General features: G+C 40.7%; 8 protein-coding genes and 3 long non-coding RNA genes across 12 annotated transcripts; 5 read left to right on the top strand and 6 right to left on the bottom strand.

Moving 5' to 3' along the window:
• Nucleotides 1–1455: 1455 nt before the first annotated feature.
• On the bottom strand, nucleotides 1456–5705 carry LOC135935833 (uncharacterized). The gene is given in 14 exon segments (XM_065478397.1): nucleotides 1456–1479; nucleotides 1533–1700; nucleotides 1756–2073; nucleotides 2143–2473; nucleotides 2475–2749; nucleotides 2811–2901; nucleotides 3291–3366; nucleotides 3436–3494; nucleotides 4109–4381; nucleotides 4433–4864; nucleotides 4912–5075; nucleotides 5130–5340; nucleotides 5399–5538; nucleotides 5595–5705. Coding segments are annotated over 14 exon segments (2673 nt in total).
• A 627-nt stretch (nucleotides 5706–6332) lies between these two features.
• Nucleotides 6333–8446, top strand: LOC135936969 (major royal jelly protein 5-like). The gene is made up of 5 exons (XM_065479997.1): nucleotides 6333–6389; nucleotides 6797–7129; nucleotides 7187–7756; nucleotides 7848–7995; nucleotides 8134–8446. Exons 2-5 carry the CDS (start codon nucleotides 6815–6817, stop codon nucleotides 8229–8231), a joined length of 1131 nt encoding a protein of 376 aa, XP_065336069.1. The 5' UTR covers nucleotides 6333–6389; nucleotides 6797–6814; the 3' UTR covers nucleotides 8232–8446.
• Nucleotides 8447–9200: 754 nt separating this feature from the next.
• On the top strand, nucleotides 9201–11135 carry LOC135936968 (protein yellow-like). Of its 2 annotated transcripts, none has more exons than XM_065479996.1 (5): nucleotides 9201–9316; nucleotides 9480–9802; nucleotides 9950–10546; nucleotides 10686–10831; nucleotides 10987–11135. In XM_065479996.1, exons 1-5 carry the CDS (start codon nucleotides 9313–9315, stop codon nucleotides 11081–11083), a joined length of 1167 nt encoding a protein of 388 aa, XP_065336068.1. In that variant the 5' UTR covers nucleotides 9201–9312; the 3' UTR covers nucleotides 11084–11135. The 2 variants fall into 2 exon arrangements, with proteins under 2 accessions (XP_065336068.1, XP_065336067.1); XM_065479995.1 differs by having other exon boundaries at nucleotides 10686–10839; nucleotides 10989–11135.
• A 1190-nt stretch (nucleotides 11136–12325) lies between these two features.
• Nucleotides 12326–14035, top strand: LOC135936507 (protein yellow-like). The gene is made up of 4 exons (XM_065479337.1): nucleotides 12326–12864; nucleotides 12939–13529; nucleotides 13704–13830; nucleotides 13903–14035. The coding sequence occupies exons 1-4, from the start codon at nucleotides 12550–12552 to the stop codon at nucleotides 13998–14000; spliced, it is 1131 nt and encodes a 376-aa protein (XP_065335409.1). The 5' UTR covers nucleotides 12326–12549; the 3' UTR covers nucleotides 14001–14035.
• A 447-nt stretch (nucleotides 14036–14482) lies between these two features.
• Nucleotides 14483–17060, top strand: LOC135936102 (protein yellow-like). Its single transcript, XM_065478792.1, has 5 exons — nucleotides 14483–14531; nucleotides 14935–15257; nucleotides 15560–16138; nucleotides 16478–16619; nucleotides 16708–17060. Exons 2-5 carry the CDS (start codon nucleotides 14943–14945, stop codon nucleotides 16794–16796), a joined length of 1125 nt encoding a protein of 374 aa, XP_065334864.1. The 5' UTR covers nucleotides 14483–14531; nucleotides 14935–14942; the 3' UTR covers nucleotides 16797–17060.
• Nucleotides 17061–17191: 131 nt separating this feature from the next.
• On the top strand, nucleotides 17192–19585 carry LOC135936201 (major royal jelly protein 1-like). The gene is made up of 5 exons (XM_065478942.1): nucleotides 17192–17424; nucleotides 17773–18096; nucleotides 18267–18866; nucleotides 18927–19083; nucleotides 19169–19585. Exons 2-5 carry the CDS (start codon nucleotides 17785–17787, stop codon nucleotides 19399–19401), a joined length of 1302 nt encoding a protein of 433 aa, XP_065335014.1. The 5' UTR covers nucleotides 17192–17424; nucleotides 17773–17784; the 3' UTR covers nucleotides 19402–19585.
• A 368-nt stretch (nucleotides 19586–19953) lies between these two features.
• Nucleotides 19954–20750, bottom strand: LOC135936754 (uncharacterized). The gene is made up of 4 exons (XM_065479692.1): nucleotides 20646–20750; nucleotides 20525–20592; nucleotides 20377–20476; nucleotides 19954–20330 (listed from the first exon to the last, which is right to left on the bottom strand). Exons 1-4 carry the CDS (start codon nucleotides 20722–20724, stop codon nucleotides 20008–20010), a joined length of 570 nt encoding a protein of 189 aa, XP_065335764.1. The 5' UTR covers nucleotides 20725–20750; the 3' UTR covers nucleotides 19954–20007.
• Nucleotides 20751–20760: 10 nt separating this feature from the next.
• On the bottom strand, nucleotides 20761–22065 carry LOC135935832 (uncharacterized). The gene is made up of 8 exons (XM_065478396.1): nucleotides 22008–22065; nucleotides 21691–21953; nucleotides 21568–21640; nucleotides 21449–21507; nucleotides 21360–21395; nucleotides 21236–21303; nucleotides 20992–21188; nucleotides 20761–20897 (listed from the first exon to the last, which is right to left on the bottom strand). The coding sequence occupies exons 1-8, from the start codon at nucleotides 22063–22065 to the stop codon at nucleotides 20761–20763; spliced, it is 891 nt and encodes a 296-aa protein (XP_065334468.1).
• Nucleotides 22066–22156: 91 nt separating this feature from the next.
• LOC135938193 (uncharacterized) lies at nucleotides 22157–22937 on the bottom strand. Its single transcript, XR_010574616.1, has 4 exons — nucleotides 22639–22937; nucleotides 22365–22424; nucleotides 22276–22309; nucleotides 22157–22225 (listed from the first exon to the last, which is right to left on the bottom strand). It is a non-coding gene; the product is annotated as an uncharacterized LOC135938193 (long non-coding RNA).
• Nucleotides 22938–23253: 316 nt separating this feature from the next.
• Nucleotides 23254–23633, bottom strand: LOC135935169 (uncharacterized). Its single transcript, XR_010574179.1, has 3 exons — nucleotides 23588–23633; nucleotides 23477–23541; nucleotides 23254–23424 (listed from the first exon to the last, which is right to left on the bottom strand). It is a non-coding gene; the product is annotated as an uncharacterized LOC135935169 (long non-coding RNA).
• Nucleotides 23634–23798: 165 nt separating this feature from the next.
• Nucleotides 23799–24354, bottom strand: LOC135935304 (uncharacterized). The gene is made up of 3 exons (XR_010574197.1): nucleotides 24262–24354; nucleotides 24072–24207; nucleotides 23799–24025 (listed from the first exon to the last, which is right to left on the bottom strand). It is a non-coding gene; the product is annotated as an uncharacterized LOC135935304 (long non-coding RNA).
• Between the last annotated feature and the right edge of the window lie 847 nt (nucleotides 24355–25201).

Below are 25201 nucleotides of genomic sequence, written 5' to 3'. Positions count from 1 at the left end.
TACTACGCATGCGATGAAACAGGTGAGAACCCATTTTGGGTCCCCATTCAGAAAAAAATTGGGAATTAACCCTTTCCCATGCTAATTTTACAGACAAAAAGTGCAAAAATCACATTAAAAATGTATTATTTCGTAGAATGTTTATTGTATTTGCTCATAATTGGTCTTAAAACGATCCTAGATAAATTCTGCGTTGTCCATTGGAGAGATAAAAAAGTTTAAAAAAATGGAATCATTCACGGTATGGAATAATATTTGATATAAAAAAGATATCTGGAGTTTCCTCGCTTTTTAGCGTAATTTAATTAATTAAAAAACTGTATTTCGATTCAGACCAGATTCCCATCTCGTTCGCAGGGTATGTAAAGGTATTACTACTGCCTCTCCACTTGCTATCTAAAAGTGTTCAGAGATTATCACTGAAAACTATTTGCACTGTCGCGTTCAATAATTCGCAGAAGCAAAGTCGCCAGCAAAACCAGAATGTAGGCATTTCGCCGCACTGCTGAGTTCCGCGCGTTGCATAACTACCAAAATTGCAAATTGCTCTCATGCTTTGTGTTTTAAAAAATTAAATCAATTCTCCCCCAATTTCAATGACGGTCTTAAACAAGTATAACTTCAAATAAGTCATTGCTAACCCTCCCGGAAATTTCATCACGTGATATATTATTTGTAGGCTTTTGTTATTCTTTTTATAACTCTTCCAAACATGTTGTTTTAATATAAGTGATTTTTTCACTTCCCTGCGTTAAATATATTTGTGATATTTACGGTTTCTAGGTCTTACGTGTCGTTGTCGATTCTACAAAAAAACAAAATGAGACTACCGAAGGAGGAAAAAGTTTATTTATAATAATACAACTCTTTGAAAACAATTATTTTTCGTTTTAGTTCAGTTTACATTTTTGATTAGAACATTTCTAAGGCTTACACTATTACTTACCTAGGATTCATTAGAAAAAGAGGTAGGCTGCGTCCAGCTTCCGAGATAAGAAGTGTGAGAAAAGGAGCTAGGAATCTGATTTTTAAATACTTGATATTATCGTAATTAATGCGTCTATATCAATTAAAATATTTGATATTTTTTAATCCTAATTGTAATAGGTGCATAAAATTATTAGAATAAAGTTCACAAAGCCGAAGTTTTCGCCCTACAGATCTAACTCTCTTCCTCACACCCACTCACAATTTACCGCTTAAAAGCAACAGCTGATTTTTAACTGCGGGTGGACAAAACTTGCAAAAATGCAAGAATCAGTCCACAATTGAGCAATACAAGCCTCTCAGTGTTAGTTTTGAGCACCATAAAATTTCATATTCCAATTTTTCACAGTAACTTCACGCAGAGGAGCGAGAGAAAAAATCACAGACTTTATTTAGTCATTTATTAACTTTTAAAGAAAATCATAACATTTTTTCTAGAATCTTGAATCAATATTTTCTTGTTCTTGACTACGCCATAGGCACCATAGCAGACTGAAACGAGACAGGACCATTAGGACCGAAAAATGCGTCTAAATCGCTTTTACATTGGATGAAATATCGACTCCAGTGAGCTGTTTGACGAGTTGTGGCATGCGTGTGACCATGTCGAGCACCTCTCCGGTCAGTTTGGCGGCTCCAATTTGGCCGTCGCCGGTGGACACCATGGTCACCTTCTTGGCCTGGGTCAGCGGCTTGGCCACCTCGGCCGTGATCTGCGTGGAAACAAACGAGTTAATGACCCTCGAGAAAGCCCTGAGAAGAAATTACCTTTGGCAGGGCGTCGAGCATCATTGCCACCCTGGCCGCCTCCTGGTACTCGTTGAGCGCCTCGGCCTTCTTGGCCATCTGCTCGGCCTCTGCGGCCGCCTTGGCCTGCAAGGCAGCGGCCTCGGCCTCGCCGCGCACCCTCAACGCCTCGGCTTCTGCTTCCGCTTCCAGGATGACCTTGTTGCGGTTTGCGGCGGCCAGGGTCTCCAACTGGAACTTGGAAGCCTCGGCCGGCTTGCGCACCGTCGCCTCCAGGACCTGTTCCCGACGCACGATCTCCTGCTCCTGAACCGCCACCGCCTGAGTTCGCTCCACAACCTGGACAAATCAAACGTTTTTTACTGTTCTTGCCCTCCAGTCTGAGAGAGGGGGTCAACCGTAAAATACCTTAATCTGCATGTTTTCCTCCTGGATCTGCTGCCTGGTCTTGGCGGCCTGCAGCTCGTAGGCGAGTTCCGCTTCGGCTTTCTTGGCGTTGACCTCGGCGTCGTAGGCCGCCTTCTTGATTTCGAAGTCCCTCTTGGCCTTGGCGATCTCCGTGTCGTTGACGAAGCGGGCGGCCATCCGCTCCTCCTCAGCCTTGGCCTGCTGGACGCTGGCGTCCTTGCGCGCCTCTGCTTCACCGATCCGCGCGTCTCGCTTCACCTCGGCCGTCCTGGCCATGCCCAGGGCAATCAGGTAGCCCTAAAAACTCATTTTTACACCAGTCCAAGGGCAAATCAGAGCCTACCTCTTCATCATGGACGTCCTTCAGGGTGTAGGAGACGACTGAGATGCCCATGTTGATCAGGTCGGAGGACGCGACGTCGAACACATGTTGGCTGAACTTCTTGCGGTCCTGGAAGATCTCCTCGACGGTCATCGAACCGATGATGGCCCGCTGGTGGCCCTCCATGGTTTCGTGGGCGATGTTCTTGATCTCGTCCTGCCCTTTGCCCAGGAACTGCTCGCAAGCTCTCTCCAGCATCTCTTCGTGCTGGCTCTGGATCTTGACCTGAAATTGTAACCACGGTTTTGTTCTCAATTTGGTTGGCTTTCTTGAAACAATTACTGACCTGAGCGATTCCTGTCACGGAGACGGGCACACCCTGAATCGAGTACACTTTGTTGCTCGTTATTTGAATCGTCATTGTGTTCAGGTTGAGCCTGAAAACATTTGGAAATGTTTGTTAAATTTCTCGGAAAACAAAATGTTATGGCAAGAGTTATGAAATAACAACTAATTCAAGTTCAGAGCAGCGGGAGCCGGATGTGCGATAAAATTAATTCGCACTGCGCAGATCCAAGATGGCGTCTGATAGTGGGAAGCAAAAAGCTCTCGTTTGGATTGCCGTTCGAGTGTCAAGAGTTTGTTTTTACGATCCAAAAGACACAATTAGTTAAGAGTAATGCAATTTATGTCACAATAATGTTTTTCGTAGATTTTCACGTGACCGTTTTTTCGCGCTATACTCCACCGGACGAATCTGACCCCCGCTGGTTCAGAGTCGTCGATACGAAGCTTATCCTAAAAGAAACGTAAAAATTATACAAACTTGTTAACTTGCTGGATGCACGGCCACACGAAGACGACCCCTCCAGGAACGAGCTTTGGTTTCCTGTGGCCAACACCTAAGACATTCAGAATTTCCGAATTTGAGCGTTATTAACTGAGAAAAGGTCTGCATGCTCTTGATTCACCTGCAACGACGAGAACTTCATTTGGGCCACACGTTACGAATCCCATTTTGACCAAACTCCTTCACTTATGTACACTCGACCGAATAAAATAAAACTTTAATTTGAAATGATTTCTAAATGCTTTCTTTATATATTGAATTGAAATGAATTGTCATGCGCCGTGAAGACTACTGATATACCACCCATAAAATTTACAACTGAGGTGTGGAACAATCTATAAATATATTTTGATTTTTAGTTTGTAGTGTTTATGACGTTAAAAATATTGTTTGACCCACGGAGGCTAACGAAAGTGAAAACAGCGAATTTAAAAACATTTTATAGTGTCAATTGTCTCAACCGCTACTGCCTTATTGACATAAAATATATTGTTTGTATCCTCATACTTATTTGTAGCCTATATAATATTATAGAGGCAATTCTGTCAATTCCGTCTCCTTCTAAAAATGAAAGAAGAAACGGATTAGACACTTGGTATTAAAAAAAAACTAGATTGGAATGCACTGATGAATTTTTATTCATTTGAAGAGACAAATACATTTCTTTCTATTTATAATCCATGTCAGCAAATTGAATTGATTTGAAAATACAGAAAGTGTCTGCATGAGTTTTTCTGTTCTCGCATTTACTATCTTGAAACGCAAAGAATGCGCCGTTATTTACACGACTAAACACGTTCATGGTGGCTTCCTCGTTGAATCTTTTCAGGTCGTCGGCGTAGAAGGACAACTTTCTCAAGAAAGTGTTTTCTTTGAACCTCGCCTTGAAAACGAAAATCGCTCCAGCAGGAACAAGAGTAGAAAGCTTTACAAAGGTGCAACCTCCAGATTCGGTAACAGAATTTTCATCCTGCTTGACTTCATGATGAACTCGCAAGCCGTCGTACTCCAAAGGACTCGTGACGGAGAACTCGATCAATTCAAATTGTAGTGTTTTTCGAGAAACACTGAAAACAAAAGGGTCAAGATGGTTTTAAACGCCTGTATTAGGGAATTACCTTTCGCCGCCACCTCCAAAGGCTACGTCGTGAAAGTCCAAGCCGTTGACGATTTCAACGCCCAAAATCTTGATGCTTTTTCTAGACTGTAGAGTTAAAACGAAAGTATCGTGGACATCTGGACCAAAGATATAATTCGCTATATTGTCCATTTTTAGGTAAATCTCTTTAGGGCTCAGGATGTGGCAGTCTGGAATCAAAGTCAGCGTTTGCTCGCCAACGATCACGATCTTTTCTGATCTCTCCTCTGAAATTGGGCAGAGACCAGGCGAAAGCTGCGGGGCTGCTCCGATCATCTTCGTTAAAGGACTCGTGCAGCTGACAATGCTGATTTTTTCCTCAGAAGTGAGAAAAGGAGCCAATTTAATAAGGTCAACCGAGTCGAGAGCGAGAATTCGAAGGTCGCGCAGAAAACATCGGCGAAACACATCCCTGCAGGAATTATTTGGAATTTAATTAAATAATTAATTATAAATCACCTTTGATCCTCTTTGTTTGATGCGTAATCAAGACACGCTTCCAACAGTTCAGACTCGGAAATATTCATCTTTTCCAGAGTTACGAAAAGCTTGACGGCCTCCTCGCTGGCGTCAAGGAAGCTTTTCTCCTTCAACAAACACTCTCTTGTCTCCAAACATAGAAACTGAAATTTAAACGAATAATATGTGCGCCCTGCAATTTAGATCCAATGACTCACTTGCAGACACGGCGAAGCGATGCTCTGGACCATGAGGTGCTCGCTGAGCACGGCCCACACGTTTTCAAAACTGAGGAACTTGTCCTCGAGCAGTTTGGAACACAAAGCAGCCAGGTCTTCAATCATGAACTCCTCAGCGGCACACGCCAGCTTCAGGCACGTCTCCAGGCTGTCCACGTCGGACACCAGCCGTCCACTCAGGTGAGTAAACCTCAAAATTTAAAAGGAAAATATTATGGACAAAATTAATTATTATAATCATCTCTCACTCGACAATGAAAAGGAAGACTTGAGGCTCGATGTTCTTCAACCTGACTTTCTCATCAGATTTCAGGGTCAGATTGTTGTTGAATAGGTTGGCGAAATACTTGCTGCTCACAATGAGCTCGATTTTAAAAGCCGGAATTTCCTTGAATTTTTAAAATTCATTAAATTTCGATTTTATTTAAAGAAAAAATGATATACCATCGCCGTTTCGTCGTTTTCTCCGACAAGGAAGACAACGTCGGTTAGAAGCCCTTCTTGCAGGGCCTTCAGCTTCTTGGAGGCCACTGTCATCAGAATCAAACCAGCCATGACGATTACTGCCGTGAATATGACCTGAGTTTTAGAAGGTAGAGGCGTCTGCCAGCTGCCAGGATAAGAAGTGTGAGAAAAGGAGTTAAGACGCCTGATATTTAAAGACGTGATATTATTGACATAAATGAGATTCTATTGTAACTTTTATTGAATTCTTTGTCATTAAAATAAACAGGTATCCTAATTATTTAGAATAAAGTTAAAAAAATCTGAGGTTTTGGTGCAACAGATCTAACTCTCTTCTTTACACTCACGCTCTATTTGCCGCTAAAATGCAACACCTGTTTCTCGACTGCTCGCTCCTGCCACCTACACGCGAGTTTTCAAGTTTTTTAATGTTTACAAGGGAAAGAAGTTTTTTTGCCGTCATAGTTTTACATTCATTGCATTGCTAATTAGATTCATTAAACAGCGTTCTGATAATCGAATTTAATCTTTGTCGGGAAGTAAATTAAAGTTGAACGGAAGCGTGTGCAGAATGAGCTTTTTTACTGCGGCGACTGACATGAGAAGCGAAAAGCGAAAGCGAGCTGGCAACCCTTCCGGCGCCAAATAGGCGCGCGCCCGAAACGTCAATAAAATTACGTCATGTCACGTGACTCGATTCGCGTGGCCGAGGCCAAAACATCGCACCGCTCAGCACACAACGAGGAGAGAAGCCGCGCGAGACGCACGCCCGCGGTGAGTTCGCTCTCCTGCGATATTTTGTTTTTATCGGCCCGCAGACACTATTAATAATACAGTAAAATTTACATGTTTTACAGTGAGAAATAAATATTCTATTTAACTCGGCCATTTCAAGACTATTTTTTCAATGAAATTAATTATTAACCGAAAAAACAAAAATAAAAAGTGTAAAACAGCCTAACAATTGTTAGCACAGATTTTTTTATCAAATTAAAGCGACCAAACGTGCGCCCCAAAATCCAATTTTTCGAATTTTACTTGGTTAACGCCCTATTCTTTACAAAAGAAATTTAATTGCTTCCGGGATGAGAAAAAAAATATGAAAATCTCTGCGGTTCGTCACTCCCGTCCGAATTTTCTCAAAATAACGACTGAAAATTTGTTTTCCTTTGCAAAAACAGTTGGAAGAGGATGGAAACATGACTCCGTTCTTGATCGCCATTTTCTTTTTCAACCTTTCATCGCTGGCCACCGGCGCCAACTTCACTCAGGTCTACCAATGGAATGTATTGAATTTCAAGTGGCCGTCGGACGCGATCAGGACAAAGACCTTGGAAGATAAAACGTTCAAAGCAGCGAATATTGATCCTCGTTTCATGGCTGTCTACGGAACACGGCTCTTCTTCAGCCTGGAGAATAGTGATGGAATTCCGGTGAGCCTGGTGTCGGTGCCGACGAGCAGCAAGTACGTTGCACCCCCAAAGCTCACCCCATTCCCTTCCTGGGACTTGCACGTAAGTGACAATTTTCAGTTTCGTTTTAAAAGAACTAATCAATTCATATTTTTGCAGGGAAAGGGAGATTGCAACAAAATTGAAGAAGCAACAGGGTTGGATGTGGATTCCGTTGGAAGATTGTGGGTGCTGGACAGCGGAAGCGACAATTGCAATACCAAACTTTGGATTTTCGACTTGAACAACAACGATCACACCAAAATCATTCACCGGTTTCCTTTTCAAACATTGACGCATGACTTGGTGCTCGACGAAACGGCCAACGGAACCTTTGCCTACATCTCGCGGGGTATTGAAGATAACGTTGTCGTGTTTAGTTTGGAAAGAAACGAATCTTGGATCGTGGACACGCCAGAAATAGAGGTTTATTCTATTTCCTTGTCCTCTAAGAATCAGGAACAGCTCTACATTGGCAAGTGGGACTCGAAAGATCTGTATTCAATTTCCGTTGTCGCACTTCGCAACGGAGCTGGAACTGCAAATCCGAAACTAATCGGAAAATGGACTGCAGTGCCGTATAGAATGCTGGTGGACAACCGCGGGATCATGTTTGCCGCCTTTTCGAGGGCGAATTACATCAATTATTGGAAAACCTCCCACCCATTTGCGGAGCAGCGTTTTCATGAGGTACACGCCGTCGATGATTTATAATAAACCACTCGTTTGTCGAAACCTCCAATCCGTTTTTGTAATTATTCGGTGCATTGCTTGGTTTTAGTTCGCTGAACTGACTACTGGAATGTATTTTACCTTTGCCTCGGACGAAAGTGGAATTCTTTGGATGACGGTGTTTGATAACGAAAGGAAGCCAAAATACAGGCTTTTGAAGGCTGCGCTCGGTGAACAGTCCTTCGAGGCCTCGCCAGGTACGTTTCCACAGAACACAGACAACTTTTAAATAAAAAATGTATATTTAAAATATTTTTTACAGTAACCAAGTAATCATATCTTTGCGAACTCTTATCATTAGAAATTATAACTCACGATTTGCATTCCACTTTCAGATTTAGATGTCGCAAGTGCAACTGGAGGGACTCAAGGAAGAACACTGATGAGCTCGAGCGTATTCTTCGTTTTCCTCTTGGCTTTGTTTATTTTGTAGTTTTACACTATAGCAGGTTAAAAATCACCGTCAGTTCAAATGGTGAATTAAATTTTGTGATTTGCAGAGAATTGTAGTTTTTCAATGATGAAAATTCACGAAAGCTTGTCAGTCAGCAGCCATTGTTGAGCGTCAAGGGAATGTCCACAAATTACCTCTTTATGATTAAGTTCAAAAGATTCTTTGTAACAGTTAATAAATTTTACTGCTTTTAACTTTTGTTATTTATTTAAATCAAAAACTTCTTTCATTGTTTTAAGGAAAATCAAAGTAACGAGAGTGCTTCTTCCACCACTTAATTTTCCAGTTGATTTTATTTATTAGGAATAAAATTTATTTTTAGTCGGCTCAAAATAGCTTAGTGGGAAGGAGAGAAGAATTAACGCGGTGCTTGTCTTTTGCTCTGGAGAGTATTCGTTCTGCGAATTAATTCTTGGCCCGCCTCTCCGCACACAACAAGTGCGAATATCTCTCTAACATAATACTTGTTATTCGGCGCACGCGGATGTTTTCAAGGCTTTTGAAAGAGCGAGTGATTGCTGCTGTTAAAACATTTTCCCCTCCGGCGGCGCGAACTTTATTGAACCTTAATACAGGCAACGTTTTATCACAAATAAATAACTGTCGGATAAATTGCAGAAATTGATACGCTAAAATAAAACATTTTGATGGTTTTTTGATAATCAAATTTCATCTATATTGGGAAATAAATTTAAGAGATGGCTTTTTTATTACGTCAACCCAAAATTCAACGGAAACCTGTGCAGCATGAGCTTTTTTACTGCGGCGACTGACACGAGAGCGAACAGCGACTGCGATTTTTATGAGGGGCCGAAAGGAGTCGCCGCGCACGTCTATTTTGCCGCCAGTCACGTGACTCGACTCGCGAGGCGGAGGCAAACACGCACATCAGAGCAGCAGCACACAACGAGGAGAGGCGCCGCGCGAGAGGCACGTCCGCGGTGAGTTCGCTCTCTCGCAATATTTAGTCGCGGTATCGGCGCACACTCTTAAAAGCGCAGTAAAATTCTCTATGAACAGTTCTTTTTACTTGCAACGCGCAACCATAAGACAATGAGATATGGGTAACAATTATTCAACTCTGTCTAGCCTTTATTTTTAATAAATAATTTAACCTCAAAAAAAGAATATTAAAATTGAGAAACTGTTTTGTTTAACCTTTCCACTCCGTTCCGAATTTTCTCAAAATAACGATTGCAATTTTTGTTTCCGTGCTTTTGTGAACAGTTGGAAGCATGACCCCGTCCTTGGTCGCCATTTTCCTGCTCGGCTTTTCGTCCCTGGCCACCGCCGCCAACTTCAATCAAGTCTACCAGTGGAATGAATTGGATTTCGAGTGGCCGTCGGAGGAAAGCAGGGCGCAGGCCTTGAAAAATGAAACTTTCAAACTAGAGAATATCTATCCTCGTTACATGGCGGTCTACGGAACAAGGATCTTCCTCAGCACGTATCATTCATATGCCAATCCGGTGTCTCTGGTGTCTTTGCCGATGAGCAGCGCGTTCTCTGCGTCCCCAAAGCTCACTCCAGTCCCTTCGTGGGACATGCATGTAAGTAGAAAATGCTAAGATCTAAATATCTAATGATTCCTTTTTCCCGATCTTTGCACGCTGACAAGATATTGAATACAAAAGAAATCATAAACCAGGACACTAATGAATTTCCTTAGTTTTCAAACAATTTTTCTCATTTTTCAGGGAAAGGAAGGAGACTGCGACAAAATTGAAAGGGCAAAAGGGATTGACGTGGACTCGGTCGGAAGGTTGTGGCTGCTGGACATGGGTTGCCTCAAATGCAATATTATCAAACTGTGGACCATCGACTTGGCCAACAATGATCAAACCAAACTCGTTCACCAGTTTCCTTTTCACTCTTTGATGCACGACTTGGTGGTCGACGAAACGGCCAACGAAACCTTCGTCTACATCTCGCGTGGAGGTCTTTTTTATGAAGAACAAATCGTCGTGTTCAGTTTGGAAAGAAATGAATCTTGGATTGTGCAAACGCCAGGAATCAAGGTTTTCTGCATTGCCCTGTCCCCTTTGAAGAATCAGGAACCGAGACAGCTCTACCTTGGAGAGTGGAGCTCGAGTTATTTGCATTCAATTAATTCCGTCGCCGTTCTCCGCGAAGGAACTGGAACTGCAAATACGGAAAAAATCGGAACATTGACTGCCCATCCATACAGAATTCTGGTGGAAAACAACGGGAACATGTTAGCCGCCTTTTTCAGCGTAAACTACATATCCTCTTGGAACACTTCACAGTCGTTTGCGGAAAAGCGGTTTCATGAGGTATACGCGCCAACAATTTAAAATTACATAAATTTTTGATCGCAATTTGAACTTGAAAACGATAAATTTTTGCTCTTATCACGATAAAAATGTTAATTACAAATTTTAATCAATGAATTTGTGCATTGCTTGGTTTTAGGTCGATGTTCTGAATTCTGGTAAATCGTTTACCTTTGCCTTGGACCAAAATGGAACCCTTTGGATGACGGTGTTTGATGCAGTAAGAGAACCAAAATACAGGCTTTTGAAGGCTGCGGTCGGTGAACAATCCTTGCAGGCCACGCCCACGCCAGGTAAGTTTCCTCTGAACGCAGACAACTTTTAAATAAAAAAATCTATATTTCAAATAGTAATTACTTTAACTAAATAATCATATTACTTTGAGCATTCTTTTAAAATGACGTGAGCTAATTTTAACTCACGAATTGCATTCCAATTTCAGAATTGCATGTTGCAACTGCTGCAAGTGGAGGTGTCCAGAGCAGAATACTGATGAACTCGAGCCTGTTCTTCGTTTTCCTCTTGGCTCTTTTTTAGTTTTACACTGTCAGTCCAATTGGTGCATTAAATTTTGTGATTTGCTGAAAAATGTTGTTTCTTGATTTAGCATATTCAGTCGGCAGCCCTTCACCTTTCTGGTGAAACCGCGAATGGCCCAAAATCAAATTAGTGAATATATCGATCTAATAGAGGAATAAAATAAATTTTTAGTCGCTGGATTGATGGGAGCGAGACAAGAGGGAGCAATTAAGGCAGAGCTTGTCTTTTGCTCTCGAGAGTACTCGTGTTTTGCGAGTTAATTCTCGGCCCGCCTCCCAACACGCAACAAGTACGCGCGTTTCTGTAAAAGAATACTTTATTCGGCACGCGCAGAGCAGCTTTTCAAGGCCCTTTTTCGTGTGGCTCTCGCTGCTGTTAAAACAATTTCCTCTCCCCTCCGGCGGCGCGCACTTTATTCTTAATGTGTTTAATACAGAGGCACCTTTTTACCAAGAATAAATTATTATTGTTTTGCAGAAATTGATACGCTAATTAGATAAAATAAAAACGTTTTGGTGTTTTTTTTTATAATCAAATTGGGAAATTAAAAAAGCGAAAGAGAACTGCGGGGTCAAATGCGTCAGCGGCCGAAACGTCAGTAATTATATCACGTGTCACGTGACTCGACTCGCGAGGCAGATGCCGAAACACAGCACACGACACAACGAGAAGCGGAGCCGCGCGAGAGGCACATCCGCGGTGAGTTGAGTTCGCTCTCTTCTTTGTGCAATGTTTTGTATTTATCGGCGCACTGACTCTTTAAACACAGTTAAATTCACTAAAAAGCACTTAATACTTGCAACCAAATAGCAAAGAAAATTAAATTGTGTATTTATTTAACTCTATTCCATGTCAAAACCTTTATTTTTAAATTAAATTTAATATTAATTCAAGTAAAAATAGAATCAAATGCTTTTTAATAACAAGTCATGCACACATTTTGGTGTATTATTTTTAAAAACCTTCACTTTTCTTTAGATCTATTTTCATAATTATTTAACGTTGAAGGAAGGTAAAGTGAGATACTCGCTTTCAATTAATTTTATCCGTTTAAAATGGGTTTCAAACGAACAAATCAACTTACATATTGTTAAAATTTATTCAGAGACATAAGTGTAGTACGAATGCCAGCATTTTTGCCTGCTTTGCTATTTATTTTTCGTTTCAATTGTTTATGTATTGAAAAGCAAGACTTTAGAAATGTTAAAGGCTTTTTAGATTTGTTTCAAACCTCAACCATTCGCTTAAAATGTATATACAGTCTTACATTTTAGTGCAAAAGTTATTTTTCTTCATTCGACACCGACTGATTTTTTTTTTATCAAATTCAAAAAGTTCTGAATTGTTTTGAGAACAAAATCCGGATGTTTATTATTCTAACGCCACTTGAATCTCCGATTATTTAATTACTCCATTCCGAATTTTCTCCTTTTTTGTGTACAGCTTTTGAAGAAGCTGGAAGCATGACTCCGTTTTTCGTCGCCATTTTCTTGCTCGGCCTTTCGTCCCTGGCCACGGCCGCCAACTTCAATAAAGTCTTCGAGTGGAATGAATTGGATTTCGAGTGGCCGTCAGAAGCGAAAAGGACACAGGCCTTGCGAGATGGAACTTACAAGCCGGAGAACTTTGATCCTCTTCACATGGCTGTCTACGGATCAAGGATCTTTTTCACCATTTCAGAAAGGGACGGCATTTCAGTGACTCTGGTGTCTGTGCCAAAGAGCAGCGCGTCCTCCGCACCTCCAAAACTCACTCCATTCCCTTCGTGGGACATGCATGTAAGAAGTAAAAATAAATAAAATATTAATGGGGAAAGCGCTGTTCTGTAATTATGGCATTGCTCTTTTTGTAGGCAAAGGAAGACTGCAACAAAATTGAAAACGCCAGAACACTTGACGTGGACTCGGTTGGAAGGTTGTGGGTGCTCGATCAGAGTAGCAGGGAATGCAAACCCAAACTGTGGACGATTGACTTGATTAACAACGATCAAATCAAACTGACTCATCAGTTTTCTTCTCGCTCTATTATGCACGACTTGGTGCTCGACGAAACGCCCGACGGAACCTTTGCCTACATCTCGCGTGGAGGGATTTTCGGAGAACAGTACATCGTCGTGTTTAGTTTGGAAAGAAATGAATCTTGGATTGTGGACACGCCAGGAATCGACGTTTACTCCATTGTCCTGTCCCCTCGAAAAGATCAGGAACAGAGACAGCTCTACTTTGGCAAATCCTACTCCGATGAATTGTATTCGATTTCTGCCGCCGCACTCCGCAACGGAACTGGAACTTCAAATCCGAAACCAGTCGGAATCTGGACTAAACCTAGTTCATACAGAATGCTGATGGACAACCACGGGACATTGTATGCCGCCTTTGAGGGACGGTATTACATTTCCTCTTGGAACACTTCCCAACCGTTTGAGGAGCAGCGTTTTCACGAGGCAAAGTCAACAATAATCGATTTCGATCTAATTTTACGATATTCAATATCGGGCAGTTATTTGTGGCAGGAAATGGAACTATCGTTCGCCACAAAGTCTTAAAGTTGCATTTCAATCGAATTTTCGCATCAATCTTCCTCACAATAATTATAAATAATTTATTTTCGATTTAAGGTCGCTGAACTGTATACTTTCTGGCCGTTTACTTTTGCCTTGGACTCTTCGGGAACATTTTGGATGACTGAGTTTGATAAATCAGCACCCAAGACGAGGTTCAGGCTACTAAAAGCTACAGCGCCAGGTAAATTTCCTCTGAAAACAGTTTTCTCGACAACTCGGTTGTCCGGTAAATAAAAAAGGGTTCGCTTTTCAGAATTATACGCTGCCAGTGCAAGTGGAGAGGCCCAAAATAGAAAGCTGATCAACTTAAGCGTATTCTTCGCTTTCCTCGTGACCATGGCCTTTTCGTAGTTTTGTAACCGAAAATAAATTTCCACGTTTCAAAATTTCCTGGTTTGTATTTATTCTTTGAATGATTTAAAGTATTTTTCCTTTGATCTTAATCAAAGCCTGTAAAGAATATTTTAATTTTGGAATTTTAGAGAATGAAATGCTTTTGTCTTTTGCTCTCGAGAGTACTCAATCGTTTTGCGAGTTAATACATATATGGGGCCCGTATCACCGCACGCAACGAGAGCACGTTTCTATATAACAGCGAGTAATCATATTCGGCGAATGCAGTGCAGCTTTTCAAGGCCCTTTTTCGTGACCGCTGCTGTTGGACTTTTTTATCTCCTCTCCGACGGCTCGCATGTATTTTGACGTGAGAGCGAAAAACGGAAGCGAGCTGGCAACCATTTCTGGCGCCAAACAGACGCCGCGCCCGAAACGTCAGTAATTACACGTCACACGTCACGTGACTGGATTCGCGAGGCGGCGGCCACCACACATCAGAGCACAGCACACAACGAGGAGAGGCGCCGCGCGAGAGGCACGCCTGTGGTGAGTTCGCTCTTCGCTCTCTCGCGGCATTTATTTTGGTTTTTATCTACGGATCTCTTAAAGGTATAGGAAAATTCACAAAAAACAAGAACAAAATCAGTTTTTACTTGCAACCATAGCAAAGAGTAATAATAAATTTGTATTTTTTATGTCAAGCATTTATTTTTATTTAATTAAATCCGAAAATTGTTTGTATAAACAGTAAATTAGAAATTTCCAAGCTTATAAAAGCTATAGTTTAGTTTCAAACCTTTGTGTTTTTAATTTACTTCAATAATTGCGATCTACTGATTTTTCAAAAAATTTAAACTTTCCGGGTTGTTTTTGGCGTTTAAAATCTGGGTGTGTAGTTTTTCTCCGTTCTGAATTTTCTCTAAATAACAATTCCATTTTTTATGGACAGTTGGAAGCATGACTCCGTTCCTCATCGCCATTTTCTTTCTCAACCTTTCATCCCTGGCAACCGCCGCAAAATTCACTCAAGTTTTCGAATGGAATGAATTGGATTTGAGTTGGTCATCAGGGGCGAGAAGGGCACAGGCCTTGGAAGACGGGACGTTCGATCCAGAGTATATTAAACCTCATTACATGGCTGTCTACGGGACAAGGATCTTCCTCAGCCTTGATAAATATAGTACCATTCCGGTGACTCTGGTGTCCTTGCCAACCAACAACGCGTCCTCTACGTCCCCGAAGCTCACTCCAGTCCCTTCGTGGGACATGCATGTAAGTAGCAATATTATTAATTGATATTCGATGTACAAGATGTTATAAATTTTCAAACAGAAGCGTAGGAATGACAAAAATGATTTCCCGGGCCTGTTCTGAATTTATATAATTTAACGGTTCTTACTAAGAAATATTGTTTTCCTTTTTTCGAAGAAAATTAATTTATTTTAAAACCGGATTGTTGAAGGATAAATCCTTAAATTATTTACTGAGCTGTTGAAAGTCGGAAGCTGTGTCGAAATCCAACATTTTCAGTTGGCTCAGTTTAAAAGTGCTATAATCGATTCCAATTTTTGCAGGGAAGAGGAGACTGCAACAAAATTGAAGAAGCAACAGGGTTGGAAGTGGACTCGGTTGGAAGGCTGTGGGTGCTCGATCAGGGTAGCGACGATTGCAATGCAAAACTTTGGACCATCGACTTGAACAAGAATGATCAAACCAAACTAATTCATCGGTTTTCCTTTCAAAAATTGACGCACGACTTGGCGCTCGACGAAACACCGGACGGAACCTTTGCCTACATCTCGCGTTGGTATCAAGAGCAAATTGTCGTGTTTAATTTGGAAAGAAATCAATCTTGGATTGTGAAAACGCCCGATGTCAAGGTTTTTTCGCTTGCCCTGTCTCCTAAGGATCAGGAACCGAGTCAGCTTTACCTCAGCAACCACCGATCCAATGAACTTTATTCGATTTCCGTCGCCACACTTCGCAACCGAACTCGAAGCGCAAAGCCGAAACTAATCGGAAAATGGACCGAGAGGACAAAACCATTTAGAATGCTTATGGACAACGGGAACATGTACGTCGCCTTTCGGTGGGAGAACTACATATCTGCTTGGAACTCTTCCCAACCGTTTCAGGAGCAGCGTTTTCATAAGGTATGGCTCCATTTCGATCTAGTTTTCCGAAAATCTAGCTCGGGATTTTATCTAAAGAGTATTTAGATTATCGATTTTTTACCACTGCAATATTTTGTGGTTTAATTGTTCAAATTATGAGTTTATAATTTAAATATTAGAAAACAAATGAGGGAAATTTAAGAAAATTCTTTAGTAGGAGAAGGAAATTTTTATTCTTGCTTGAAGAACCAGGAAAAATTAAGCAAGATAAAACACACTTTTTAAATCACGATCATAAATTATCCTTCCAGCAATTCACAAATTTTCCACAATAAACAAATGTTATAATCATCGATTCTGTAAATTGTTTGTTTGTAGGTCGTTGATCTAAATCCCTATTTTTGGCCATTTACTTTTTCCTTGGACCAAAGCGGAACTCTTTGGATGACGGTGTTCTATTATAACGAAGAGCCAAGATGCAGGCTTTTGAAGGCTGCAGCCGGAGAAAAATACTTGCCAGGTAACTTAACTCCCCGCTTCAAAACCTTTTTATTTAAGACTCATTGAACGAACACAAGCATTTTTTAACTCCCATCATTTTGAATTAGATGATGCAAGTGGCGCAGAGGCCCAAAGCAGAATGCTGATCGGCTCGAGTGTGTTCTTCGTTTTCCTCTTGGCCATGGCAATTTCGTAGTTCAACATCGTCAGTTGAATTGAAGAGGTGCGGGAATTTTGTGATTAATTAAAAAGTGTGGTTTCTTTACTATGCATATTAATGAATGAAAAGAAGAAAGCTTGTGAAGGGTCATGTCACTCAGCAACCATAATTGACCGTTTTTCCGATTCAGTTCGATAAACATTCTCTGTAACAGTTAATAAATTATCATGTTTTAAAGTTTCGTGGTTGTAAACATTTAGTAAAAAATTATTGAAAGAATATTAAATGCACTCAAAGCAATCCGTTTTTCTTCTTTTATATCGAATCTTCATTCCTTTTCTGATAAGGCCGTGAAAGGCCCAATAAATAATCAATTTTGCGAGTTAAAATAATTTTTATTTGGCTCGAAAAGCTAATTAGACGGGGCGAGAGGAAGGCGGTGCTTTACTTTTGCTCTCGAGAGTACTCTCATCGCGCACTCTTTAACGGAACTTGTTCGGCGCACGCAGATCTTTTCAAGGCTCTTTTCTTTCGGGAGAGCCGCCGCACGAATTCTCTATTTTTTGGCCCGTCACGTGACTCGATTCGCGAGGCGGAGGCCAACAATCCGCTCGCAGAAACAGCACACAACGAGGAGAGGCGCCGCGCGAGAGGCACGTCCGCGGTGAGTTTGCTCTCTTGCGAAATTTATTTTGGATTTTATCCGCGGATCCAGACTCTTAATAATTAATAGTTTAGTCAAATTCACAAATTTCTTAAGGGAACAGTACTACATAAAAGCATTTTTACTTGCAACTACAGCAAAGAGAATTTATTTTATTTATTTAACTCTAAAATTTCAAGCCTTTATTTTTCAATAAAATTTAATTTTACTAATTTGGTAAAAACCGAAAAAAATTGACAATGAAACAAAACAGGACCATAAAGCTTTTTTTAAATTTAAATTGATGCATTTTAATCGGTACTAAAACTAGTTAATAAATGGCTTTAAATTACATTTTTATGCTTTCAGCTCGAAGAGAAAATGTCTTCCTTTTTTGCTGCCATCTTTTTGCTTGGCCTGTGTCTGGCCAACGCCATCGACTTCACAACCGTCTACGAGTGGAATAAATTTGATTTCGTCCGGCCGTCAGGAGTGGACACTTCAAATGGACAAATTGGACAACATTTTCATCAAGATCAAGTTTATTTTCAATACATGGCTGTGTTTGGAGAAAGGCTGTTTCTAAGCCTGGATTCGTATTCCGGAATTCCCGCCACTTTGGTGTGGCTGCCAACGAGCGGCTCGTCGACTGTCCCTCCAAAGCTTGCTCCTTTTCCATCTTGGAATTTACATGTAAGTCTGGGAAAATTTGGAAGTGATTCGGTAAAAATAGAACTATATTTCACATTTTAGAGCAACAAAAATGATATTTAATTTTCATGATTTCTTTTATAATAAACTGGGTATCATAAAATTTAATATTATCTGGATAAAATATTAACTAGATTTATTTCTCTTGCCAGATGAAGGACAACTGCGACACTATTCAGGCGGCCAAAGGAATGGAAATTGACACTGACGGTCGGTTGTGGGTGCTTGATCAAGGTAGCAGCAAATGTTCAAGCAAACTTTGGATCTTCGACCTGCTCAACAACGACACAACCGAGCTTGTCCACCAATTCCCGGATTCAGTCGTCTCTCATAGATATTTTAAAAGGGAGCTGCGTGACATGGTGCTCGACAAAACGCCAGAAGATTACCTTGCGTACATCACGGACTCTTTTTCTGACAAAATCGTAGTTTACAGCCGAAAAATGGACAAATCCTGGACGGTTACGACACCAGGGAGGAAATGGAATTCGTTGGCCCTCTCTCCTGACGGGGAAGCGACGCAGTTGTACCTTGCAAGATATTTTTCCAATGAACTCTATTCAGTGTCTGTTTCTGAGCTGAAGAACGAAGGCGGAAGAGCTGCTGTCAAATTGGTCGGCGAATGGTTTAATATTCCTTGCAGAATGTTAATCGACAGTGCCAATGTCTTGTATGCCGCCTTTAAATACCAGAGTTACCTCTCCAAATGGAAGAATATTTCGGAGCCCTTTCGAGATCAGCGATTTTACGAGGTAAAAATCTAAATTTATTGTACAATCTGCAAATATCAACAAATCACTTTAATCTTTTAGGTCGAAAGACTAGATGCTGAACAGCCATTTACCTTTGCCTTGGACACGAACGGAACTTTATGGTTGACGGAAAGAAATGCAACTGGCAGTGAGAAAAGGCATAAAATAATCAAGGCTGCAGTCGGCGCAAGATCGTATTTATTCAAGCCGTCCACAGGTAAATAGAATCAAATTTAACTTCTTAAAGAAAGAAACCTTGTCCAAAGAGTCTAATCACTCTTCCATTCCTGTCCATTTCACAGCCATGACTGCGCCTCAAGCCTACGTGAGTGGAGGAGAAACTTCGGATGACATGAAAATCACGCAAACGCCGACAGTAATTGTGATTTCGTTGCTCGTGTGTTGCTTATTCTTGTGCGGCTCTTGTCAGTGTGTGGTTAACCTTGTGAGGATGAGAAGAAAGCAAACCTCTTTGAGGCAAATTTCGAAGGACAATCGTGAGCAACGATCGGCATTGGTGCCAGTCAACTTATAATTTCTTATTGAGCATAAAAATGTCAGCAAAGAGTTTTCTACTGGTGGAAGTTAATATGAAATAATGTGTTGTATTTAATGAACAATATTATTTTAAAAATACTTTAAAGCTTTTGATTTTTTTTAACGGTATTATCTTTATATCGTGGCAAATAAAAATATGACCTTTTACCAGGCCGAATGGTCTACTTTTATTCTACTGCGAAAAGAAGCACCGCTGCCGCTGACGTCAGTAACAATGACGAACCGCCGACTGTACGCCGGAAGTTGGTACACAGAAGCAGAATAAAATCTGATGCGAATATTTCTCGCTGACGCAAATGGAGTGGATGGACACTCGCCAACCGGAAGGATCGGAACCAACAGACGTCATTTCATGCGAAAACTGACGCCAGCAAAGATGAAGCACCAACAAATTACGTTTGATATTACTTTGACGAAGATCAAAATTTTCATAAGCTGCATTTCACCTATGACTTTGATTTTTAAGATTCGGAAAAACAGTAGCCAGGAAAAAATATATGGTATATGTGACAAACAGACTTCGTTTTTTTCAAGACAAAATTTAATGTTGACAAATTAATTTCCAATTCAAATTTCTAAGAATTTAGTTTTCCTCCCTCTCGGCTTGCTTCGCTCTCGAGCACTCGTTCACGACGTAATCTGGGAAGCGGCAGAAGACTTCGGTTTTGTTCAAGAGCTCGTCACTAGGGGGAACGGCGTGCAGATTTGGCTTGGCACCCGGCAGCGAGACCAGCATCACGAAATCATGTTGGGCCGTCGCGTCCGACGAGTTCACGAAGACAGGGACCGGAATTTTTGCCCAGGGTTGGAAGGGACCGACGTCGCTGCGGCACCACATGAAATTTTTGTTCAGCTTGTTGTAAGAAAAGACTTGGCCCCAGATTATCGTCACCGTTGGATTCACTCCTTCGATTTAATTTAGCGTTTGGTTTATTTTCTTGGAATTTTTCACCTCTGATTAAATTGTAGATCATTTCAAACTCCGCCTTTGTTTCCGCGAAAGGCAGCGAGCCCCTCTTCTCCAAACACGTGGTGAAAGAAGTCATGCCGTACTGCGGAAATTAATATATTGAAATGCTAAGTTTGTGCCAAAATTATACCCATTTTGTGTCGATCGGTCTCATGGTGGGAAAAGGTTTAGATTCAGTCAGCGGAATCAAGCCATCCACTTTTAAAACAAAATTAGATGCCGAAAATTATGAAAAAGAGAAAAACGTATACCGTCAATGCACGAAGAGCTATTTTTTACAAAATCGTCAAACGTCATGCACGGTGAGGTTAGATCTTGGTCCACGGGCATCCAACTACGTTGCTTATAAATCGGTGGAAAAAGAATTTAAAGATTTCTTTGAAAGAAAAAAGGATTGTGAAATACTTCCAAGGTAAAATCGTAGAACTTCCAGAAGCGGTTCACCGCCTTAGACTGAAGGAGAAACACTAGGAAGTCAAACGCATACGTTTCCTCGTTTACAACTTTAAATATTAACATTCGTTATTATTAAATTTCAGTTTCACCGAAAAAATATAGATATAATGTTTTTTTTCCAATTGTCCTTTGCAAGTATACTTTTCATTTCTCTGCTATTGTAGAGTTTGATGATTATTTCGGCGGCAAGATCAAAGTGGGCCGAGTAATATTCGTTCGTCAAGTCATAAGCCACGTTAAATAAGAAGTTTTTGATCTTCTTCTCTCCGTAAAGATCATTGGACTTCGAGTACTTGACTTGTTGTTTTTTAATCTCTTTTCCCATAGTAGAGAAGTCCCTTTTGAAAAGTTGAATTTCTGATTCAAAAGTGCTATAAATATTTACAGGGGATAAATCAGCCTGGACATCATTTTCAAGTACTCGCGCCCATTGATTTTGGTCGAGTTGTACACCTGGGTGTTTTTATTTAAACTATTAATTAATCTTAATAACGATTCAGAGACTTAACCAGTCCTATGTGCTCTGCTAGGCATTGAACCATTTGCTAGAAGACGCAATTCAGCATTATTTCGAATTGGGGTTTATTATTGGATATACTTTAGCAGCGTAACCGGTGCGGCTCAAATCACCACCGTACCAAATTATGTCGGCTTTGCCTTATTGTTATTAACAAATGAAGAATTGGAACAGCAAATATATGAAAATATGATAAATACCTTCTTTAACTTTGAAATTTCTACTGCAAGGTTGATAATGCATCTGCGATTTGAAGCCCACTCCCATTGGCGCCTTTTTACAAAATTAAATTTAATTATAATCCCGTTATTCTGACAAAATACCTCGCAGATGATCTGTTTCTTTTCCGAGCAGTCTGCCAGCGCCAGACTAGGCACAACTGGATCGCCAAAATCAATGAAGACACAAGAGTTGTTCGCAAATCTCGGATCTTGGCCCTTTTTCCACGTCAGGTCGTTTTTCAGGTAGTCGTTCAAGTAGCCTGTGCACCATCGCAATTGTCCGCGGCAAGAATCGACATCCCGCCCCGCCGTCCAGGCCTCTGACCGAAAAGGAAGATACCCTTTCTCATTTGGGTTCCTATTTTCTGGGAGTTTAATTTTATTTTTAATTTCTGAAAATAACTTGTATATAGTTCAACTGTAAGGATTTCTCAAGCAGTATTGCTTGGCTGGATTGTGGACTGAAAGGAGGTCCATTCCAAGGGAGCAGCACCGCTTGTAAGCCTGGTTCCAAGTGCCCTGATTTCAGATTTATAAAAATCCGATGATTCTCTCAGTTATTTTGTTACATATTCATTATGCAGCTCGAGGATGTTGTTGTCGCAACATGAATGCCAATTCCCGTGACGCCAGGGTGCTTTTAATTGAATTAATATTTTCTTTTGAAGGTTTTTATTTCCAACTCACCAACCAAGGATCTTTGGGCGATGGACAATTCATCCTGCAGATATAATTCTCAATAATTGTTTCGAATATTTTGGGATTCTCAATTTTACTTTCATTACGCAATTGGGTAGCTCTGTGCACTCTGGCAGATCGCAATTGTTTGTGTCCACCTTATAACAGATTAATTTTAAATATCTTAGAGAGGGGCTAAGCGACAGGTAAACAACAGTCACGTTGGCAAGGAACTCAGTGCGGCGCGATTTTATATATGTATCTGATCGTTTTTGCAGTCTGCTAGCAATATATGCCATTTCATGCAATAATTTTTATATTTGTATGACTTTGGCAAGAATAAACAAAAAATAAGTTTTAAAAATTTTTAACCCTGATTTCGAAGGTCTGTGCCGATCCTTCGCAGCCCAGCAGCAGTTTGGAGGAACAAGCGGTGGATTTCACTATCAGACTCGTGCCGATGTATTTTTTAATTGAGTAGTCTCGGTTCGCCACGGCCACACAAGAGCCTCCTTTTCGGATTCCACAGATAATGGTGTCGAGCAATTCCGATGATGTGTTGTGGAGGCAGTTTTCGAAGTGAAGAGGACATCCATCTCGAGTCATTGCCAACCAGTAAACCAAACCCTGAGTGGCTGCAATGTGAGTTTTTTAGACAGTTTCCAATCGATTCCTATATAGCTCGAATTAGATTTAGATGCCAAGTCACTCGGTCGAAATTCAGTGGTATTTACGGTCTGGACCAATCAAAACGTGTGTTACTCGCTTACACTGCAGGTCAGGGGTGAGAAAATGTCACTGCGCCGTCTGTCACTGTGTCTGGGGTGTCAGAGGTGAGTTTTTCGCACCACACAGCATTGACATTCGGTGGGGTAAGATTTTCTCACCCCTGACTTGCAGTGAACTTTTCTGATTGACCTAGTGTCGGAAAATGACCGACTAATAAACGGGTTTCACTGATTTTCAGGTAAATGAATAAAAATTAACCCTCTGGATGTGATTAACACTTTCAAAATTAAACCTATGTGCTATTTTTGTCACATTTAGAGTTTTACGGATATTTGGATTTTCATCATTATGGTCGAATAGAGCTTTAGTCAGGGCTAAAGGTTTGAGGCCCAGACTGCAACAGGTCATCCAATTTTCCTTCCAGTTAACCTTCGAGATTTTAATTTTAATAAATGTTAGAACTTATTTCTATGTAAAATACCAATTTCTCTCCAAAGAAATAAAAGCCGAAATTGGTTTCCTCCCAAGTGCCACGGATCTCATGTTCTGCTTTAAAGTTAAGATATGCTTCAACGGAGAATTCACATGGAACCTTTTTTTAGGTATGTTTTCCCGCCAATTACTTCAAATAAGGACTCCTGCCAAATGTTGCATTATTTCCTTATTCATTCAAATCACAATAATTTCCCTTTACATCTTTTAGGCACTCATTCGGAGACGGACAATTTGGCTTCGAACACGCCGACTAAATTCAAGAAGATTACATAATTCATTAAAGAATGTTCGTTTTGAAATACCTCGCATATAAAATTAGCTTCAAAGGAACAGTCAACGGGTACGAGCCTCTGAGTCGACTTTTTGTAAATCAGGCAGTAGGGCCGAGATAATTTTCCCAAATTCAACGTGTAGTCAAGTCGAGTTTCCACGTTGTTTGAACACCAGGTGACGCTCGAGCACGAATTCGTGGTTTTGTTCAACGGATCGCTCTTCGAACACGGCTCCGCACTCGTCCACAAGAACTCTATGGGCTCTGAAGCAAGGTTATTTTTTTCATATCATAAATCCAGCTTTTTGACCTTTTTTAGTATTCAAAAGAGAATTGACGAGTTTTTCATGAAAAGAGTCGATAAAATTCGAATCGCCGAACTGGTCAATTGCCAGCAGCTGCAGTTTCCTGTACAAACACGCCTCGACTGCTTTGCCAAAGTTGACCTATTTGAAGGGAATAAATCGAGATCATTCTAAGTTTCGGCATGCAGAGTTTACTTTGTCAACGCTGTCAAAGGTAATTTTGTATCCTCTTTTGATGAATTTTCCGATCGGCCGGTCTCGAACATCAAGTAATTCGGCCTTGCTGTCTTTTATGCAGATTAATAATTGTTTTTCAGGTTCCTTCCAAATATTTACCACGAGTAAATTCGACAAAATCTTTAAAAAAAGGTAAAGAATTTTAAAAAATTTTAAAATTAAAGACAAATGTGGCTAAAACCTTCACTTAGTGCCGTGTCTAGTAAGTTCTAATTAAAAATAAAACGTTTTATAGAAGAATTGAAATAAAATTATGAACTAACCTTTTTTATTTTATTGTAGTTTCTGCAAAATTCATTAGGACCCTCGGTTTTCGGACTGGTGGTCTTAGACTTGATGGTAGTTCTAGTGGTAGATTTCCTAATCCCTTTTTTCAAGGGTTTGGTGGTTGATTTTTTCTTGCGAGGTGTCGCACCCCAAACCTCTAAAGAAAATAGGGTATGTCCAGTTCTTCATATTAAAAATTCTAAACAAACCTGCAACAATCACGAGGAGTGAGAGCACAAACAGGATTCGAAAAAGGAGCCTTTTCACCACAACCATGTTGCGTTTCGCTCTGTTCAAAGTGACTTTCGACGCGAGCGGCCAGAGAGACTGTTTCCTGTCTGCTTGCGATATTTTCCCAGTATGTGGTGAGAGCAGTTCCGTTCTCACGGAGCGCTCTTTTCCCGGAAGTGCTCTGGTTTCTATTCGATGCCGCTTCGCACGTACACGTTGCACATCCGGACTCATAAAATCTCGTCCACCACAGAGCAGGCTTTTCTGTTAAAAGAGAGCAAAAATGTAAGGAAACACAAATAGAACGGGACCGTCGAGCATAAAACCGTCCGACCGGCCCGAAAACCAAAATTTCCAAATGTCGCAAACTGGTTTTTTGACCCTTAAAAATTCATAGATC

This window comes from Cloeon dipterum, chromosome 2 (genome assembly GCF_949628265.1).
Source record: "Cloeon dipterum chromosome 2, ieCloDipt1.1, whole genome shotgun sequence".
Lineage (NCBI taxonomy): Eukaryota > Metazoa > Arthropoda > Insecta > Ephemeroptera > Baetidae > Cloeon > Cloeon dipterum.
This window is presented reverse-complemented; position numbering and strand designations above follow the sequence as displayed.